This window comes from Giraffa tippelskirchi, chromosome 2 (genome assembly GCF_054371585.1).
Source record: "Giraffa tippelskirchi isolate mGirTip1 chromosome 2, T2T-mGirTip1v1.2.pri, whole genome shotgun sequence".
Classification (NCBI taxonomy): Eukaryota; Metazoa; Chordata; class Mammalia; order Artiodactyla; family Giraffidae; genus Giraffa; species Giraffa tippelskirchi.
This window is the reverse complement of record NC_137276.1, coordinates 67,789,193-67,809,587: the sequence shown is the minus strand read 5'-3', so window position 1 is coordinate 67,809,587 and position 20,395 is coordinate 67,789,193. Positions and strand designations below refer to the sequence as shown.

Genomic DNA, 20,395 nt, shown 5'->3' with positions numbered 1-20,395 from the left:
AAATAAACTCATGAATGACAAGGTTTATGAGCCTTGGGGCTATGGACCAAGAGAGTTGATCCAAATTAACGGTCCTTCTATGTTAAGTTTTTCCCTATACAGGAACTGAGGCAGAAGGAAGAGGACTCTGCTTCTGGGATTCATTAAAAGGGAAAAATATCTGAATGACATTCCCTTCATACAATGATAAAAGGAAGCTGGAATGAAATTTTACAACATTATTATAGTTCAATTATATCACAAGTTTAATTCAACTATATCACAAGTTAAATAGGTTTTTGTGAGCTGGTTTAGACATCACAGCTCCATATAATATTTTTCCTTTAGAAAATATGTTTCAAATGCCAAATTACTAACTTAGAAATGAATTTTTAGAATATAATCCCACTTACAAAATAAAAATCCTCCTTAAATGAAGTTAGTCTATAACATAAGCTTTTTCTGTATTACCAAAGTAGAGAAAGTCAAACCCCATAAGATGAGAAATCTATCTTTCCTCACCCACAATACCTATATATACAATGATTTACAATAATTCTCTGACTGTCTGCTTGTTTCTCACACCTTGAATATGCAATATACACACCAGTATGCTTGTTTGAGCCTTGTTCAAATCAATTTTCTCATTTTAAAAATATAACAAATACAACTGTGTTCTTAGAAGTTCTTCCTGCAACTTCTCTTCTTGCAAAGATAAAAGTTCCAACTGAACAAAATTAAATACAATAATATTCCTTGCCTTGAAGGCACTTTAATTTAGAGCAGTGGCCTTAAAAAAAAGGTCTTTGAATCTAGACCACTTTAGACACGGAAATGCCTTTATATTTCTCTTCTGTTGGCGTTCAAAAGTGAGTTCAATCAAACATGTCCTTAAACAAGTGAAAACTTTCAGCCTCTATTATATACAGAACACATTTCTTCAAATCTTTGACTTCAAAAATAGCTTTTCTTGTATTTTGGCATGATTTTCCTTTCTCAAGAAGGCTTTAATCTAACCAAGTCTTTGTTCATAATTTCAGCTATTTCTGTTTTACTAAAGTGAAATATTTGAGTCTTCTAATAGGGGAAATCTAATTTTTCTACCTTTGGTATTTGGTACATAAGTAAGAATCACAAGAAAGATTGAATAAGAGAAAAATCTCTTTAATCCCTGATTATACAATTCAGTAGGCTCTTAGTTTCCCGACCATGTATCGAACTCAAGGCCCCAGCATTGGAAGTGTGGGTCTTAAACACCGGATCACCAGGGAAGCTCCTATCTGCTTATTTAAAAATGTCTAGGACATACCATAGACTGCCAATGTGGAGGTTGGCAGAAGGATCAGAAATAGTTAGAAAAAAAAACACAACATTATGTTAATTATTTTGATTTGTTAACTCACTATAATTAGTATAATATTTCAGGCAATTTTGAAGGCCAATAGAAGATTGTTATATTTACCAAAGAGAAGACAATTTTAAAAAGTCTGAATTTAACATAATGGTAAGATACAGTTCTACATTTCATTTTAAATAAAAATCAGTATAATCAGATTAAAGGTCAAAAATAAAAGAATGAATTTACACTGCTGTTTCCTAAAGAGTATCCTATGTAGATGTTACATGAAAATAATAACTCTGTGGTAAATTACATTTAGGAAATGCTGGGTTAAATTAAAAATTACCTGAACTGAATCAAAATATATAAAGCAGACTACTTTTTAAACACATAAAAAAATTTAAACATATTACACACTCAGACAATTTTCTTATTATACCTGACTACGGTGTTCAATAGAATTTGATTCTTTGCCAGTTTTAAGTTCTAATGGCATTATCTTATATTTCGTTTTACATCCCCGATGTATTTTCACACCAACTGTAACATCTATTTTGCCCTTCAATCCAAACCTGGGGGACCAAATGCTTTCTTCAATATCCAGCGAGTTTATAATTTCAATATTACATGTTGAATTACTGTTACTACCATCACTTGGCCTAAAAAAAAACAGGAAAAAATTTAAATAGAAACATTTAATTAAAATATTTTATTTAATTTAATTAGAACACTTTGCTCATTTCTTTTATGCTAGCATTGACTCTCTACTGCACACAGGGAATGTGAGGATGGGAACGAGTCTGCAGACCTTTATGGCAGTGATTCCCAAAGCATGCTTCCTGAATGAGTAGCATTGGCATCACCCGGGGAATCTGTCATAAATGCAAATTTTCAGGCCCCATTCCAGACCAACTTGGTCAGAAACTGTATAGGTGAGATCCAGCAATTTGTTTAACAAACTCCAAGTGATTCTGATGCACAGTCAAGTTTGAATCCTATAGTGTCTAACTCATATAATTTAAATATTCTTAATATTTATCATCTGTTCCTTTCAGTTCATTCCTATGACAATCTTCCTAACTCAGGGCTTTATTTCCTCAGGTCTATATTATTGCAAAAAGCTCACTACTTGGATTGCTGGAGCCACTACGACAATCTGTATATTTTGATATACAATTATTACACAAATTAATATATAATGGCTTGCATGTGGTTGCACCCTAGGTAACAATGGACCTATGTCTTCATGTAACACCCTATTAAACTGAATAAGGATGAGCTGTCTTTTCCTATTATCTATGCCATCTGGGGCTTGATCATCCAACACTTGATCCCTACCCCACTATCCCCATGACAATCCTTGGAGAAGCTTGGGTGCTCCTATACTCATTATATCCTTTACTTAATCATTAAATGAATACACCTCTGTCACTATCAATATTTAAAACTAATATTCAACATTTTTTTTTAGTATTACAAAAGAGGTTCTGATTTTAATATCTTAACTGTTAAACAAGGCAAGAGCGCAGGAAGGAGGGAAAAAAAATGAATTTATGAATGTCAAAGGAATCAGAAGAGATGAAAATAACTTTTAAAGCCTCCTGTACTCTTATCTAACATTTACTCATTTTCAGAGCAGGAAATGATTCTGCAGAAATAAAGCCAGATAAGAGCAATCTTTTATTAATCCTATTTTATACTCAAAAAGCTGTATGAAATACTAAGTCTAATGGAATCAGATTTAGTAAAATGGACATGAGTTTGAATAAAATCTGGGAGTTGGTGATGGACAGGGAGGCCTGGCATGCTGCAGTCCACAGGGTCACAAAGAGTTGGACACAACTGAGCGACTGAACTGAATACTAAACCTAATGGAAATGAAATGAATAAAGGAAAAGGATAAAGTTTCTAGTAATAAAACATTTTATATCATATAAAAATCAAGATTTAAAAAGTATAAGAATTCTGCTCTCAGAATACATGATTTAGTTGACTTGTTTTACTAATTTCATAGGTTGTTGTTGTTTTTTTATTTGCTTACTTTTTGGCCTTGCCATGCTGCATGTGGGATCTTAGCTCCCCGTGCCAGGGGTCGAACCCATGCTGCCTGCTATGGCAGTACAGACTCTTAATCACTGAATTACCAGGGAAGTCCCAAGCAGCTATTTCTTAACAAATAAGAAAATATTCCAAGAAAAAGAGTGCTATCTTCAATAATTTTTTAAAAACTGTTTCAGGATGCTTCAAATATAATCTCCAAGAATATATGTATAGTTCTGCAATTTCAGAAGAGGACAATAAAAGAATTCAGGGAAGCCACAACTTATCAGAAATTCCTTAAATATTAATGTTTTTTTCTCACTAGAAGTTATCTGATCATGACACACTTAAATATATGTCTCTAAAATAAAGCAAACTTTATTAAACATCAAATGTCATATGCAACCCTATGGACTATAACCTGCCAGGTTCCTCTGTTCATGGGATTTCCCAGGTAAGAATAATGGAGTGGGTTGCCATTTTCTTCTCCAGGAGATCTTCCTCACCCAGGGATCACACCCACATCTCCTGCACTGTCAGGCAGTTTCTTTACCGCTGAGCCTCCTGAGAAGCCCATATATTTAATAGAAGATAGATAATGAAACTTTTAATGCTGCTACTAAAATTCATTCCTCTAGAAAAAGAAGCAACATGGTTTTAGATTCAGATCTGTAAAACAAACGACAGTACTTTATATTTAACTACAATCCTTTTCACCAACATAATGTTGTAAAACTCCTGAGAACCACCTGGCAGAGAATATAATGTCATGAAGATAAAGAAGAAAGGTTATCTCTTTAAATAGCTTTTAAAGTTCTCGTTCTCTGCTCTAAAGCCTAAAGAATTTTTTTTTTTTTTAAGATTAGCTATAAACTGCTGGGGAAATGATGCAAGTTAAAGTACAGAGAAGTGCCTGCTTCATAGACAGACACATAAAACTCCATCAGAAATAACTGAAACAAGAAAGGGTCTCATACCAAGACACAAAGATGAAAATACCAAGCTGGGAATCAAGAAATTCCTTATTCTGGACTTTGCTCTACTACCATTTTTTCACATAAAACCATGTCACACCACCTCATTTTCCTTACTGGAAATCTAAGACTTAAATCACAGAATCCCTTTCAGATCAAAGACGATTCGGAATCCCAAACTTTCCTAAGCTTCCATGACACATTGCTTCTAAGCTACCAAATCCCTCGAGGGTCCACCCTAAGCCTCCTTTGATGAATTCTACTCTTTCCTTGTGTTCTTTTTTTTTATTATTTATTATTTTTATTTGGCTTCACTGGGTCTTAGTTGGAGCACGTGGGATCTAGTTCCCTGACCAGGGATCGAACCCGGGCCCCCTGCATTGGGAGCTCAGAGTCTTAGCCACTGGACCACCAGGGAAGTCCTCTCCCTGTGTCCTTAAACATGGTTACCTCTCAGGGGTCTATTCCTCTTCTGCCGCCCTCAGCAGATTGCTGTTCTCTCTCAGAAATCCCCCTCCACTTCTATGTTTTCAACTACCACCAATACACTGAGTTCTTGGAGGGCTTTAGTCTCCCTGTAACATCTAGAATGATCTGGGGCACAGATACAGCATGTAATACATGTTTGCGAATGGCTAAGTCCATAAGACTATGAGGAAAATGGCAGCTCACTGACACTGCAAAAATGATTAGCCGAAAGAAAAAACGTGAACAAAATGCTAAAATAACAGGGACAGAAAAGCTAATACCTAAAACAACCATAAAAATGGATATCCACCATAATTCTAAATCTCAAGCAAATTCAAGTGGCTCAAAAAGAAAGGAATGACTCTAACAAGGAAGGAAAGAAAGGTAGGGAGGGAAGGTAAAACAACTAGAAAGAAACAGTGAGGAACGATGGAAAACAAAATTAAGTTTGTAATTATTACAGAAAATCAAGAAACCAAAATGACAGAAATACTACAAAACAAAGCAAGGAACCAGGAAAAGAATGACTGTTTAATAAACACTTAGAAGATTATCACAGTGAAAAATGATGCACCAACAGTCACCCCCCATGCAAGACATAGCAATCTGCTCCAAAGAAACAAAGAACAAAGCATTTATAAATTCATTTTTAAAAACACTACAAGAGGGGCATCCCTGGTGGTTCAGTGGTAAACAATTTGCCTTGCAGTGCAGGAGACACAGATTCAATCCCTGATGCAGCAAGATCCCACATGCTCGAGAGCAACTAAGCCCATGTGCCACAACTATTGAGCCTGTTCTAGTGGTTGTGCTCAGCAATAAGAGAAGCCATTCCAATTTAAGAAGCTGCAACCAGTGAGTGGCACGTGCTCTCTGCAGCAATAAAGACCCAGCACAGCCAAAAATTAAATAATAAATAAATGCTTTAAGAAATAAAAACAAAGAAACATTAACCACTTTAGTCTAGCTTTTTTTCTTTTTTATTCAGGTAAGTACCTGGTTTGTAAATTTACCACCACAACAAAAGTAAAGAATGTGATAAATACACCCAATTCTAACAGCAAGATAAGCCTTAGTTTTTTTTTAACCATTAAGTGTTTTTAATTGAAGTATAGTTGATTTAAAATGTGTTAGTCTCAGGTATACAACAAAGTGACATGCATTCTTTTTAAAAACATGGAATGCTTTATGAATTTGTGTGTCATCCTTATATAAAGTAAAGTGAAAGTCACTCAGTCGTGTCCAACTCTTTGTGACCCCATGGACTATACAGTCCGTGGAATTCTCCAGGCCAGAAGAGTGGAGTCGGTAGCCTTTCCCTTCTCCAGGGGATCGTCCCAATCCAGGGATCAAACCCAGGTCTCCCGCATTGCAAGCAGATTCTTTACCAGCTGAGCCACAAGGGAAGCCCCATCCTTGTATAGGGGCCATGATAATCTTCTATGTATCATTCATATTTTCCTATATGGTACTGCCAAAATGAACACAACCACTAAGTACTTTTTAAATACATATCAAAGTTCCTATTGACAAATTGATTGTGGTGATGGTTGTACAACTCTATGAATATACTGAAAGTCACTCAACTATAAATAATTATAATAATTAAATATAAATAAAGAAAACCCTACCAACAGACACAGAACATTGAAACATTGCTGGTAACCTTCTAAAATCACTTAAAAAATTCTCAAAAAATTCTAGCCATATGTAAAAGGCTGTAAATTTTCCAAGTACCTTGGATAAAGTAGTCCAGTTCTGAGGTTTTAACATACAGAAATAACTATCTCCATAAGATCCACTCCTCAACTTGTGTACTCTCATTCCCTCTCTTCTACTCAATGACACAGCTCTAAGAATAATGTTGCCCTCTATGGAATTCTTCTCATTGGCATATAATGTGCTGTATCTCCCATTTTTAAAACAAAAACAAAACTCTCTTAACCCCACATAAGCCTCTGGCTAACATTCCATTTCTACATACCCTTTTATACGACAACCTGTCTGAGTCTACATTCCCTGATTCCAAATTCTCTTCCACCATTCTCTCTTGACCCCACTCTCATCATGTTTTCTCCTCTAGAATCACCATTGACTCGTCTTTCCCTCATACCCTGCACCCAATCCAAAATCTATCACCTCTACCTTGAAAATCTGACTATACTCCAAGTGATACTCATCACCTCCACAACTCTCACTCTGGTCTAAGCACCACCATCTCTATTTTGGATTCCTTCAAGAACCTGCTAATTGGTCTCACAACCTCTGCCCTTATCCTACAACATAGTCTTAAAAGAGCAACCAGACTGATCGTTTCGAAAGTAAATCAGATCAATATAGAAACTAGCATAGCAAGGTAAAGGAACTTGCCTAAAGTTACACAGCAAAACTGTGGCAAAACTGGGATTCACAACCAGGCTCAGTCTGTCCTTTGAACCACAGAGAACTTGAGAAAACACATTGGTCCAAAGAACTCCCTGTTCCCAAGATTTCTGACTCAAAAATCCTAAAATGAGTTCAGATCACAAAATGCCACGATATAAAATATCCAGAATATTGAGAAAAGATGAAGAATATTGATGTAAAAGGAAATTATGACTATTTAAAGAAAAATAAAACAGTGCCTATTTTTAAAAAAAGAAAGAAAGAAATGATATCAAAACCGTCTGTGCAAACCCTGCAATGGCTTCCCATGGTAGCCAAATCACATCTGGCCATGGAATCAGAATGGCAGCCAATGTTCTGCAAGGCTGCAGAGGCCCTAGGACAGCTGCTTGTCCTACTATCTCTTCCACCTCACTCTGTTCCAGCCACACTGGCAGGGGTACGTGGTACCTTATTAGAGTTCTTTCATGATCATTCTATGGAAATATGTCCCTTCAAGTCCTTTTTCTTACCCTCCTCATTATTCTACATAACACTTACCATGATCTGGCACCTTGCTGTTCACTTGTTCAGTAGTACAGAAGCACCATGCAGTCAGTGGCTTTTTTTTTTTCCCACTACTGCGATCCCAGCACCTAGATCACTACTTGGCACACATTAGGCATGTAATAAATATTTGCCAAATGGGCAAACAGTGGGAGGAAAAAAGGACTACCTACAAATTTATACCAATGCTACTTTAAGCGCGAAAAGAAGTAAAAAAAAAAACAACCAAAAGCCAAACAGTATTGAATAGCTAAACACAGTATTTAAACATAAAGTACAAATCCACGGCAATCAACATGAGACAGTCCATACATGATAGTAACACAGAGAAATATATGTGAAATTAAGAAACACCCTCAAATATTTACAAACTGAAAATTTTATTAAAAAAACCATACCTACATCCCCAAATTACAAATTTTATTAAAATGAAAATAGAATTTTCTATTCATTATTTTTTTTGGTGCAAGAAAGATACTCAGGACTGTAATTTATAAAGTAAGCAAACAAAAAGGCTAGTTTTCATGACTTGATCTCTGTGTGTGTCCTGAGTCACTCAGTGGTGTATGATTCTTTGTGACCCCATGGGCTATAGCCCACCAGACTCCTCTGTCCATGGAATTTTCCAGGCAAGAATACTGGAGTGGGTTGCCATTTCCTACTCCAGGGGATCTTCCCAAACCAGGGATCGAACCAGCATCTCTTGCGTCTCTTGCATTGGCAGGCAGATTCTTTACCACTGTGCCACCTGGTAAGTTCAACTTGACCTCTAAAAAGCTTTAATCCAACATCTTTGAATAAAATCCTGGACTAAACACATAAACACCATATACACAAAAATCGGTTTCTTACAGAGAAAGCTGCATCTGAGGGAAGTCACTTGAAGTATGTTTATGCATGAAATCTCCAGCCCATTTAGAAAATGAAGGAAGATACTCCTCTAGTTCTTGTTTTATTTCATCTTGATTCAATTTTAGGCGGTACCTGTCAAAATAAGAAATATTAAATATGAAAGTTTAAATACGAAAAAAGTAAACAAGGACAAAAACATTCATATAAGCAACACAAGCACCCATCAACGACTGAAAAAATAAATGTGATACAATGGAATATTATTTAGCCCTGGAAAGGAAGGAAATTCTGATACATGTTACAACATATATGAAACTTGCCACTATACTGAATAAGCCAATAACAAAAGAAAAAATACTGCATGACCACTTAACGTGAGGTAACTGTGCTAGTCAAATTCATAGACATAGAAAGGATGGTGACTGCCAGGGACTGGGGGAAGTGAGGAGTTGTTCAATGGATATAACGTTTCAGTTTGGAAAGACAAAAAAGTTCTGGAAGTGGACGATGGTAACATTTACACAAGGTCAATGTACTAATGACACTGAACTATACCCTTACAAGTGGTTAAGACTGTGATTTTGGAGATTTCCCTGGTGGTCCAGTGGTAAAAACTCTGTGCTTCCACTGCAGGGGAACTAAGATCCTGCATGCCACATGGCCAAAACTAAAAAATAAAAGATTATGATTTTTTAATGCTATGTGTATTTTACCACATACACGAAAAAATCCAAGTAACAGTGACATTACATCAAATTTTATATTTGCTCCAACTTCTACCATCTCAGGTCTAATAGGTCTCAGTTACACTTCAGGGGTAAGAAAAGAAACTGCAATTGTTGGTCCTGAAGCCCAGCAATGGAAAGTAGAAATGTAAAAGAGGGAAAACGCCCATAGAAACAGAAATGGAACATCAGCCTTACTAGATCAAAGAACAATCTGTAGGACTATTAACTTCTTGGGTCAAAAGTCAGCAAAGGCTAACAGAATCTAGTCTCAGTTTTTCAGGGTGCCTGCAAGGTCAAAACTGTCATAATAATTCTACAACATTATTTGCAACATATTTTTGCTCTTGTTCTCTCCTGAGTACACAGTGAAGATTTCTGAGTCCACATGCACACACAAAATATAGCAATATAGAGAATGCAGAAACAGATATAAGAAACCAGGTGTCTAGTATTAAGTTATAAAATTAAAACATTTGCCAAAATGTAAAACAATGTCACTTGTCTCATTACATTTTTTTCAAAAATAGTTATTTATTAAACTTATTTATGTTAACGTGGAATGGGCTGTTATTATTTTAAAATTAATCAATAAATATTTTAAAACTGCCTCAGCTTTCATTTCTAACACAGTAATTATCTATAGATATAACCCTCATAAACAAAAGCTTTTAGGTCCTCAATAATATTTTAGTGTTAACAGGGTCCTGAGACCAAAAAGTTCTGAGAATTGCTATCACCTTCCCTGGATGGTTCTCCCAGCTCCATCTTTATATTTAAGCATCACAACCTTAATAACTACTCCAGAATATTAACAGCACACATGTTTCTGTGTCAGATCACACTTAGGCTTGAATCCTAACTCTTTATTTACACATCTTTACTAGATGTATAATTTTGGGCCAGTCATTGTTTCTCCTTTTTTAAATAATTTTATATATTTATTTTTGGCTGTGCTGGATCTTCACTGCTGTGCAAGCTTTTCTCTAGTTGCAGCAAGCAGGGGCTACTATCTAGTTGCAGTGTGCAGGCTTCTCTTTGTGGTGGCTTCTCATGTTGCAGAGCACAGGCTCTAGTAAGCACAGGCTTCAGTAGCTGCGGCACATGGGCTCAGCAGTTGTGCATCTCAGACTCTAGAGCACAAGCTCAATAGTTGTGGTACACAGGCTTAGCTCCATTGCAGCATGTCTGCCCAGACCAGGGATCAAACCTGTGTCTCCTGCACTGGCAAGTGGATTCTTTACCAATGAGCCACCAGGGAAGCCCTGAGCCATTCATTATTAGCCAAATCTCAGTTTCCTCATCTATAAGGTGAGATGATAACTACCACTCAAATTAGTTTGAGGATCAAGTAAAACAGCCTATGTAAAGTACTTGGCGTATGATAAGAATTCAACAAGATATGAAGATGATAACAGTGAATACTCATATAGTGCTGACTCTAGGCCAGGCACTATTCTAGGTGCTTTATATGAACACTTTCAACCCTTGTTATCTCTCCATGAGATACTACTATCGTCATCCCTCTTTAGAACTGAGGAAACTGAAGCTCAGAAGTTACTTCCAAAGGACACACAGCTCCAGCTTGGGAATTTAAGTTCTTAACCCTTATGCTCCCTCTACACTGTGTTTTGGGACTTCCCTCATAGCTCAGCTGGTAAAGAATCCGCCTGCAATGCAGGAGACCCCGGTTCGATTCCCGGGTCGGAAAGATCCACTGGAAAATGGATAGGCTACCCACTCCAGTATTCTTGGGCTTTCCTTGCAGCTCAGCTGGTAAAGAATCTGCCCACAATGCGGGAGACCTGGTTCAATCCCTGGGTTGGTAAGATTCTCTGGAAAAGGGAAAGGCTACCCGCTCCAGTATTCTGGCCTGAAGAATTCCATGGACTGTACAGTCCATGGGGTCCCAAAGAGTCAGACACAACTGAGCAACTTTCACTTTCACACTGTGTTTTAATAATTTACTGGCATTATTTTCTCCCTGCAGGCCTGAGTTCACCTGGGTACTAGCATAACCACCAATAATCTGCAAATTCCTTTCAAATGACAAACCTTACCATTTTTCTCACCTTCTAAAGATAGCACCATAACAACATATTCATCAAACTCTGAGACTCCAGAACACTGCAAATTTACCATATAACTCTGCAACATTTCTACTATCAAATTTAATAAGCTCCCTCTTTCCTAGGTTTCTGCTAACTCTGGCTTACCAGAACTAACAGAGCAGAGCGTTATCAGTCCTCTAGGAGAGCCAGTTCAGCAGGAAAGACAGAATTAGCAACCCTAGCTCTGCCAAGATAGCTTGGCCTAGGCACAAAACCAACTTCAGGTTGAAGGCAAAACTGAAATATCTCAAACCAAGGAGCAATTGCTAACACTAAAGTGCCTGCAAAGTGCCCCAAATGACCTACAGAAACACAATCAGCCCACACAAGGTAAAAGCTATTTATCTGAAAATGGCTGCTTAAAATCTGGCACCTTCCAGTGGATAAAAGATGATATAGGTGAGGGTGTGGGGGAAACAAGGACCAATATATTGCCTACAGAAATGCAAAATGAATTTTGAAATATACACACATATTAAATCTTTATGTTGCATACCTTAAATTAATACAATATTATATGTCAATGATATCCCAATGGGCTTCCCTGGTGGCTCAGATGGTAAAGAATCTGTCTGCAATGAAGGCGACCCAGGTTCAATCCCTGAAGCTGGAAAGATCCCCTGGAAAAGGAAATGGCAATCCACTCCAGTATTCTTGCCTGGAGAATTCCATGGACAGAGGAGCCTGGCAGGTCCATGGGGTCACAAAGAGTCAGACCCGACTGAGCAACTAACACACACTGTCTGACATCTCAATAAAACAGGAAAAAATGAAAGAAACAGGACAATGTCTATATAGAGCAATCTGACAGTATATATAAAAACTTTAAATGTACCCAGACCAGGGGATTTCCCTAGCAGTCCAACAGCTAAGACTCCCCATGTAAGGGGCCCAGGTTTGTTCCCTGGTGAGGGAACTAGATCCCACATGCCATAGCTAAAGATCCTGCATGATACTACTAAGACCTGGCACAGCCAAATAAATTAATAAATAAATATTTTTTTAAAAAATGTTCTCAGACTGGATCCTGTCCTAGAGGGGAAAAAAACACTTCAAAGAACATTACTGGACAAAATTGATTGAACCTAACACATCCCCTGCATCGGAAGGTGGATTCTTAACCATTGGACCATCAGGGAAGTCCTCTTTAAAACATTTTTAAGACAATAGGTTGGGGCTTCCCTGGTGGTCCATTGGCTAAGAATCTGCCTTGCAATGCAATGGTTTGACCCCTGGTCTGGGAGGATCCCACATGCTACAGAGCAACAAAGCCCGTGCACCACTACTGAGCGCAAGCTCTGGAGCCTGTGAGCCACAACAACTGAGCCCAAGCACTGCAACTATTGAAGCCTGCACGCCAACAGCCTGTGCTCCACAACAAGAGAAAAGCTACCGCAATGAGAAGCCCATGAACCGCAATGAAGAGTAGCCCCCACTCACTGCAACTAGAGAAAACCCAAGTGCAGCAACGAAGAGCCACGCCACCACAGCCAAAATATAAAGAAATCTTTAAAAAAGACAATAGGTTATACGTATTAGTAAATTGGTATGGAATTATGGAACACATTTTTCCTTTTTAAACAATGAAATAAACAGAATTACAACCAGGAGAAGCAGGTTTATGTCAACTAGTCTGGAAAGCAAAATCACCACTAATAAAAACACTTCTGTGAAAAAAAGATGAACTGCAATAACAGTGAAGAAGGAAATAAAGACAGAATATGCCAATCCCTCTGCAGGTAGTCACTCATAAGATGCCAATGATTAGCCATTTGTGGGTTTATATATATTATCTCCATTGTCACAGAAAGTCTGCAAAACAGGTATTATCACCCTTTTCAGAATCTTTCAGTAACTTGTTCAGTCATAAACCTGGCAAAGCTAGAATCTGAAAGGAGGTTCATCTGATTCCCAACCCCATACAATTTTCAGGATGTCACAATGTTTCTAGATGTCAAACAAAAAGTTCACAGTCTCTGAGTGCAGCTATGGGGCCTATTGTGCATACAGAGAAAATTTAGATATTCTTAGCCAAAGAATTCCTGTTCTGCAATTTCAGGAGATCTTCACAGAATTGCGGTGGGATACGACAACCCTGAAATCTGCATTCTAGTATTATACTGACATATTTAATAGTCTAAGAGCCAAATACCTTATAGATGCCAGAAAAAGAAGTTATATAACAAAACCGTATCTAGAGTTCCTCTCCTAACTACTTACATCTCCTTCAGATGCCTTATTTCTTGAACAGCTTGAGAAGCAAGTTCTTGTAGCTTTTCTGGGGCAAAACTATCACTTACTGCTTTTTGAAATACTTCATGAAGAACTGTACCAATCAGCATTTGGCGTGTGGCTGGATCAGAGCTCTATCAAAAAAAAGTCATACAAACATTTTATTTCACAACATACCAATGGACATGATCCTATATTTATTATCTAACCTACTGAACTAGCATAGCCAAAGTGCACTGGTGAGACAAATGCCAAAATATTAAATAATTCTTTTCTGGTGAGTGAAATTATAGATGACTTTCACTTTCTTCAATTTAGAATTACCTGAATTATTTTATGAGTTACATATTTTTCAAATCACTGTATTTCCATTTTGAAAGAATTAAAAATAACCTATATGAAAAAGTTCAATATATTCTAAAATATTAATATTTAACATATTTGTCTCTAATTCACTTTATAATAAACCCACACAGAATAGTCAATAAAGGCATAGCTTATAAACTCATGTGAGTAAAATACTCAAACACAAAACAAACTCACAGTAGAGATTTTTTGGTGGCACTGCCCAGCTGTGGGATCTTAGTTCCCCAGCCGGCGGCTGAACCCAGGCCCCAGCAGTGAAAGTGCCCAGTCCTAACAGTTGAACCACCAGGGAATTCCCTACAGCAGAGATTTTGACAAGCTCTTGACACTCAAAAACTATTTTTCAATTAACTCTTTTATTAGCCTGGATCTTCCCCTTGAAACTATTAAAAAACAAGGTTAAGTCCACCAAAACACCCATCAGTAATTTTAAAAATTAACTTACAGAGGAACTCCCTGTACTAATTTTTTAAGTTCTATGTGAGTCTAAAATTATTTCAAAATAAGGTTTTAAAAGATTAAGGTATTCAGATCTGCTTTATAATACGCAGTTAAAACAGAAGTTAATAGTACCACCCCCCCAACAGCTGAAGAAAACAACCAATTTAAAAAAAAAACAACAAACTACAAGTAAATGATAATTAAGACTATTAGAAAATCTACTTAGGTATTTTTCCTTCTTTTTCTCTTCTTGCTTAGCCGTATTTTTTGATTTTCTATATCTATATATACAAATTGTATAAAGAAGAATACCCTAGGAGAAAGAAAAAAACTTAACAATTAAAAACCCAAGTTCTTCAAAAAATAATGGCATTGAAAGGGAGTGGATGAAAAGCAGAATACAGATTAAAGAAACTATGAGATGTATCAACCAAATATAATACAAAGACCTCATTTGCATATTGATGCTAACAAACTGAATAAAAAGATATTTTTGACAAAAGACATTAAGAGACAAACTGGGAATTAGATTAATTTAAGGAATTACTGGTAATTTTACCAGGCATGATAAAGATATTGTGCTTATATGTTTTTTAAATCCTCAGCTTTAACTTGCAAAATAGAGTTTTAAGTTGCAAAATACAATCTTTAAGAACAACAAAAGGGGTACTTGGGAGTTTATAATAACCATCTCTTTGTGTATGTTTGAAAATTTCCATTATAATATCTTTAAAAGAGACTGTCATATTTACTTTTACTAAGAATCACATGAAGCCAAGTTTGGAAATATCCAGATGTATTAAAAATTTTATCACTTAAATTAGTTATCTTATTACTAGAATTACTTATTTTATTAAATGTTAAATAAGATTCAAAGGATTCTTAGGGTACCGGCCTTGAATCGTAGCCTTGCCATTTACTAACTACAGTAATTCTGGACAAGTCACTTAACTTCTCTGAGCCTGATGTCCCTTGTCTGTAAAATGTCAAGTGCAGCTGATTAATACCATCTACTTCACAAGATTGTTAGGATTAAATAAGAGTATAAAAGTGCTCTGTAAACTCTTAAGACCTTGTAGAAACATTGGCTGTTAATATTATTCACCCTGAATGTTTCACTCAGGACAGCTCTTCTCATGCATCGAATACTACTGGCTATGCTTGTGCCAGAAATCAGCATGTCGGGATATAGGATCAAATATCCAAAATCTTCATCTATTATCCAAGTATCGGATATGCAGTCTCCCTCCAAATGAATGATGTCCCCTGGCTCTACTGGTACAGAGCACCTAAAAATAAGGGACACAAAATTTAGATTCCTACATTGAAACATGTTAAGGGGCTTCAAAAATAACTGAATATTTTATGTAAAGAAATAATTTCTAAATTTTTGGGTCTTGCATCATCTACTGCAAAAACTATCAAACCACTAATAGTGTAACATACAGCTCCAAGTATGGATGAGGTTGTTATAATAATTCTCTCATTCTTAATAATTCTCTCATTCTATAAAACTTATGTCTACAGCTTCTGTAAGTCCTGAGGCATGATGCCAAACCCAATATACCAAGAACAAAATCATATTTATCTAGTTCAAACCATCAAACTTGTAGCCTAGACAAAGTTAGACTTCCACCTTCTCTGCATCTTCCCCTCATCCCTCATATACCATATATTGCTAGAGTGGCGAAATCTAGAGTCTAAGGATGTTCTTATGCTGTGATTAATTTTGCCCTTAGTGAGAACTAAACAAGTTTTAAGCTGCAATCCCAGAAAGTACTGGGAAATAGGAAGTAGTGATTTAATAAGTCCCCTTGCACTTGACTGTCAAATGACAATGAAAATCAAGTTTTGGAATAAGGGACTGAGATGCCCAATTTTTGCAGATTTAATCTGAGTTCATATCTATTCTCTTTATTAACGATTAAATTATTGCAACATCCACACAAGCCCACGTGATAGTTTTTAAGACAGTACCCTTAAGCTTCTGCCACATCATTGTTCAAAGTTACACAAAAATTACCAGTCATTCCTAAGGATACACAGTTCTTTATATTCTTGCGACTGGGAAGCAGTGATGATTAGGTGCTTTTCATGGTTTCCTTCTTCACTCTGTACAATATTGACTGCTAATACCAGGTACCGGTTATCCATTCCTCGGCTCAGAACTATCTTAGAAAAGGAAGCTTCCACCTTCTTCTTCTGAAATCTAAAGCATAACACATACAAAACTACTGTAGCACAAGCATGAAATAAGAAGCCATCCAATCTCCTTTACCTACAAACCAACCTTCTAGGTTTCTTCTGGAAAGCTTATCACAATGATCACTGGCTAAAAGAGGTAAAAATTAAGAGAGCAAGGGCATAGCAGAATTCCTATCACAGAAAAAAGAAAAAAAACTTCCCAGAAAGTGAAGTGAAAGTGAAAGAAAGTGAAGTCGCTCAGTCGTGTCGGACCCTTTGCGACCGTATGGACTGTAGCCTACCAGGCTCCTCCATCCACGGGATTTTCCAGGCAAGAGTACTACAGTAGGTTGCCATTTCCTTCTCCAGGGGATCTTCCCGACCCAGGTCTCTGGCATTGCAGGCAGATGCTTTACCTTCTGAGCCACCAGGGAAGCCCCACTTCCCAGAAGCAATGCCATTTAAAACGTTCATAATATGAGTTTTTCAAAATATAAGCTCTATGAGGAATTCTTTGGGACATCTATGATTATGAGGGCTAATGACAAATTGAAAAATATTAAACAACAAATTCCTACCACTGGTGCAAGCCTTCCCAAAGTACAAGTAAAAGGAAATGTCTAGGACACTATCCTTTTGAATATAAAAGACGTCTGTTATGGGAAAATGTAGTATGGGTCGTTTGTTCGAAGTCCTACTGTGAGTTTCATTATTACATTAAGATTTCAATTAGGCGAGTACTTAGAAATTTAATCCAACCTACTATTTAATGCAGGAAATCCTACAAAATTCCATTGGGGATCAACTAGCTCACGCTTTGTAGAGAAAGCAAGCTTAATACATGTCACATTAACCATACTTCATAGAGTAACTCAGAAATTTCTTATTTCTAATGGGAAAGTCAATTTCACAATTATTTTGTAACCGCTTCCTTCACCTACCCCACGTACCCACGGGCCACGAATTTCCCAAAGTCAGCTGGGACGCTTTAAGGATCTCCCTAAAGGTACTGCTGATCAAAACCCAAAGCGCAAATATCCGTCAACAATAATTAGCTTCATTATCATTACTACTGACAGAAATTCTACACTATGCTTGTGGGTCAAGTTTCCCCACTCATTTAAGCCGACTTGAGAGTACCATCTAAACTTCAAGAAAGGATCTAGCAGTTGCAGTTTCCTTTCCTGAAGACATGTAAGGTGGCTGCTGCTGCTGCTAAGTAGCTTCAGTCGTGTCCGACTCTGTGCGACCCCATAGACGGCAGCCCACCAGGCTCCGCCATCCCTGGGATTCTCCAGGCAAGAATACTGGAGTGGGTTGCCATTTCCTTCTCCAGTGCACGAATGGGAAAAGTGAAAGTGAAGTCGCTCAGTCGTGTCCGACTCTTAGCGACCCCATGGACTGTAGCCCACCAGGCTCCTCCATCCATGGGATTTTCCATGCAAGAGTACTGGAGTGGGGTGCCGTTGCCTTCTCCAGTTAGGTGGCTGAGACGGGTCCGCTTCGCAGCCTCTCTCTGGGGCCATGCCCGAGCCAGAGCTTGAATACTTTTCCTCCTCCAGAGGTTCATTCTTAACCTCTTTCCTGAATTTGGGGAGTAAGGTGGCTGAGATTCCCCAGAGTAAAGTGGCTGAGACTCCCCAGACTCCCCAAATTCAGGAAAGAGGTTAAGAATGAACCTCTGGAGGAGGAAAAGTATTCAAGCTCTGGCTCGGGCATGGCCCCAGAGAGAGGCTGCGAAGCGGACCCCAGCTCCTGAAGCTCGTCGGGCACCCCAGGACCTGAGCTCGGTCACTGTGCTCTGAGCCTGGGTCCGCGGAGGCGTGGGTGCTGTCTCTTTCTCTCCTTTCTTTTCAAATCTCCCGCTATACTCCCAGGCCCAACCCCCCTCCGCTCACAGCTCCGCCGGCGGCTCAGCCTCCTGCCAGAAACTCTTCTCCATTAGCAGCTCCAGTTCGTCCACTGGCTCCATTCTGGCCGCCGAGATCGCAAACTGCAGCCAGGTAAAATCAGGGGAACCCAGGGGCAACAGTGGCGCGGAAAAGGAGCGCGAGTCCACGAGGCGCCTGCGCATGCGCCGACCAGCAGCTGTCCCAAGAGACATGCGCAGGCAGCTCCTCCAGGCCAGGTGAGCAGCTCGTGGAGAGTTGCACTTAAGGAACCACCTGACAGGCGCCGGAAGGCGCCTTTGCTCCTTTGCCTTAGGGTTTGGAAAACTGGGAGTCTTCGTAATCTGGCCCATACTAAATGCTTCCGCCCTTTCTCTAGACTCGCCGACCCATGTGTCCAACACAGGCACTTAGAATGAATGAACTATTTGCTGTTGTCCAAACTCAGGCGTCCCTTGTTTGAATCTGGAAATTTTCACTCTTTGGAAAAAGAAAACAAAACCTCTCCTTTTTTTCCCCTGGAAAACTCAGTTGAGAAAATGGAAACTGTCAGATGAGAACTTTCTCATCATGCCATAACTAAATCTACAAAACCACTAATATCTGTTCCCTGTTTTACAACCTTTTTCCATTTTTTTCAGTAATGCCTCCCATCCGTGGACAATCCCTCCACTTGTACAGTGGGATCCCAAGCACTCTTACATTGTGTGTGTGTGTGTGTGTGTATTCAGTCGTGTCCAACTCGTTGTGACACTGTGGACTGTAGCCTGCCAGGCGCCCCTTGTCCATGGAATTTTTCAAGCAAAAATACTGGAGTGGATTGCCATTTTCCTCCTCCAGGGGATCTTCCAGTCTACTGCATTGGCATGCAGGTTCTTTACCACTAGAGCCACCTTACATTCTCTAGGGCATTCTCTTCTGTCATCAGTTTGGCCCTCATTATTGGATAGCTCCCAGGCTTGTAATGTGACCCAGCACCTCCCATCCAGAAGATGTTACCTTAATGGAACTTACTCTCTTAGCCACCTTCCTGAGGAAACTGGCTTTAAAGAATTTTTTATCAAGGCAGTATCTAATTTCAACTCCTATTCACTTTTCTTTTATTTTTTTTCACTTTTAATTTTAGTTTTTAATTTTTGAATTAAAAATCAATTTTTTTACATACACAGACTATTAAAAACCACCTTTAAAAATAATATGCAATGGAATATTTAAAATATACAGCTGCTGCTGCTAAGTCGCTTCAGTCCTGTTCGACTCTTCGCGACCCCATGGACTGCAGCCTATCAGGCTCCTCCGTCCATGGGATTTTCCAGGCTAGAGTACTGGAGTGTGTTGCCATTGACTTCTCCGAAAATATACAGAAATGAGTAAAAAATAAACACTTCATAAGGGTATCGCCCAACTCAAAAATAATCTTTATCTACTATATGTAAAATAGATAACTTTGAAAAAATAGATAATAAGAACATAGCACAGGGAACTCTACTCAATACTCTAATGACCTATATCAGAATAGAATCTAAAAAAGTGGGTATATATATATATATATATGCAAAACTAATTTACTTTGCTATACAGCAGAAACTAACACAACATTGTAAATCAACTATACTCCAATGAATTTTTTTTTAAGTTGTCTTTCACATTCATGTTTATTCATATAAAATTATCAAGACATGCTTTGCTGAAATGCTTTCAGGGACTTTGGGATATTAGAATAGAGCCACCCATTCTTCTTGTATTAGCACCTTATAATAAATGCTGCACTTTCCTTTATCACAACAGTGTCAGTGGCTCTACTGCACAAGTGAGTAGACCCAAGTTCAGTTCAGTAACAAGATCCTTAGCTACGCATAAGTTT

General features: G+C 38.0%; 1 protein-coding gene across 5 annotated transcripts in view; it reads right to left on the bottom strand.

Annotated features, from left to right (window-relative positions):
- DNA2 (DNA replication helicase/nuclease 2) overlaps nt 1-18,731 on the bottom strand; it is a 38,115-nt gene extending 19,384 nt beyond the window's left edge. For all 5 annotated transcript variants that reach the window (XR_014076476.1, XM_081568825.1, XM_081568826.1 and 2 more), the window contains exons 1-6: nt 18,541-18,731; nt 16,482-16,667; nt 15,564-15,747; nt 13,640-13,785; nt 8,584-8,715; nt 1,758-1,977 (exon numbers count right to left, since the gene is read on the bottom strand). Coding sequence is in view for 4 of the 5 variants with exons in the window: in XM_081568825.1 (XP_081424951.1) it covers nt 1,758-1,977; nt 8,584-8,715; nt 13,640-13,785; nt 15,564-15,747; nt 16,482-16,667; nt 18,541-18,716 (1,044 nt within the window). In the remaining variant the exon portion in view is untranslated. The remainder of the gene's footprint in view (nt 1-1,757; nt 1,978-8,583; nt 8,716-13,639; nt 13,786-15,563; nt 15,748-16,481; nt 16,668-18,540) is intronic.
- Nucleotides 18,732-20,395: the final 1,664 nt, after the last annotated feature.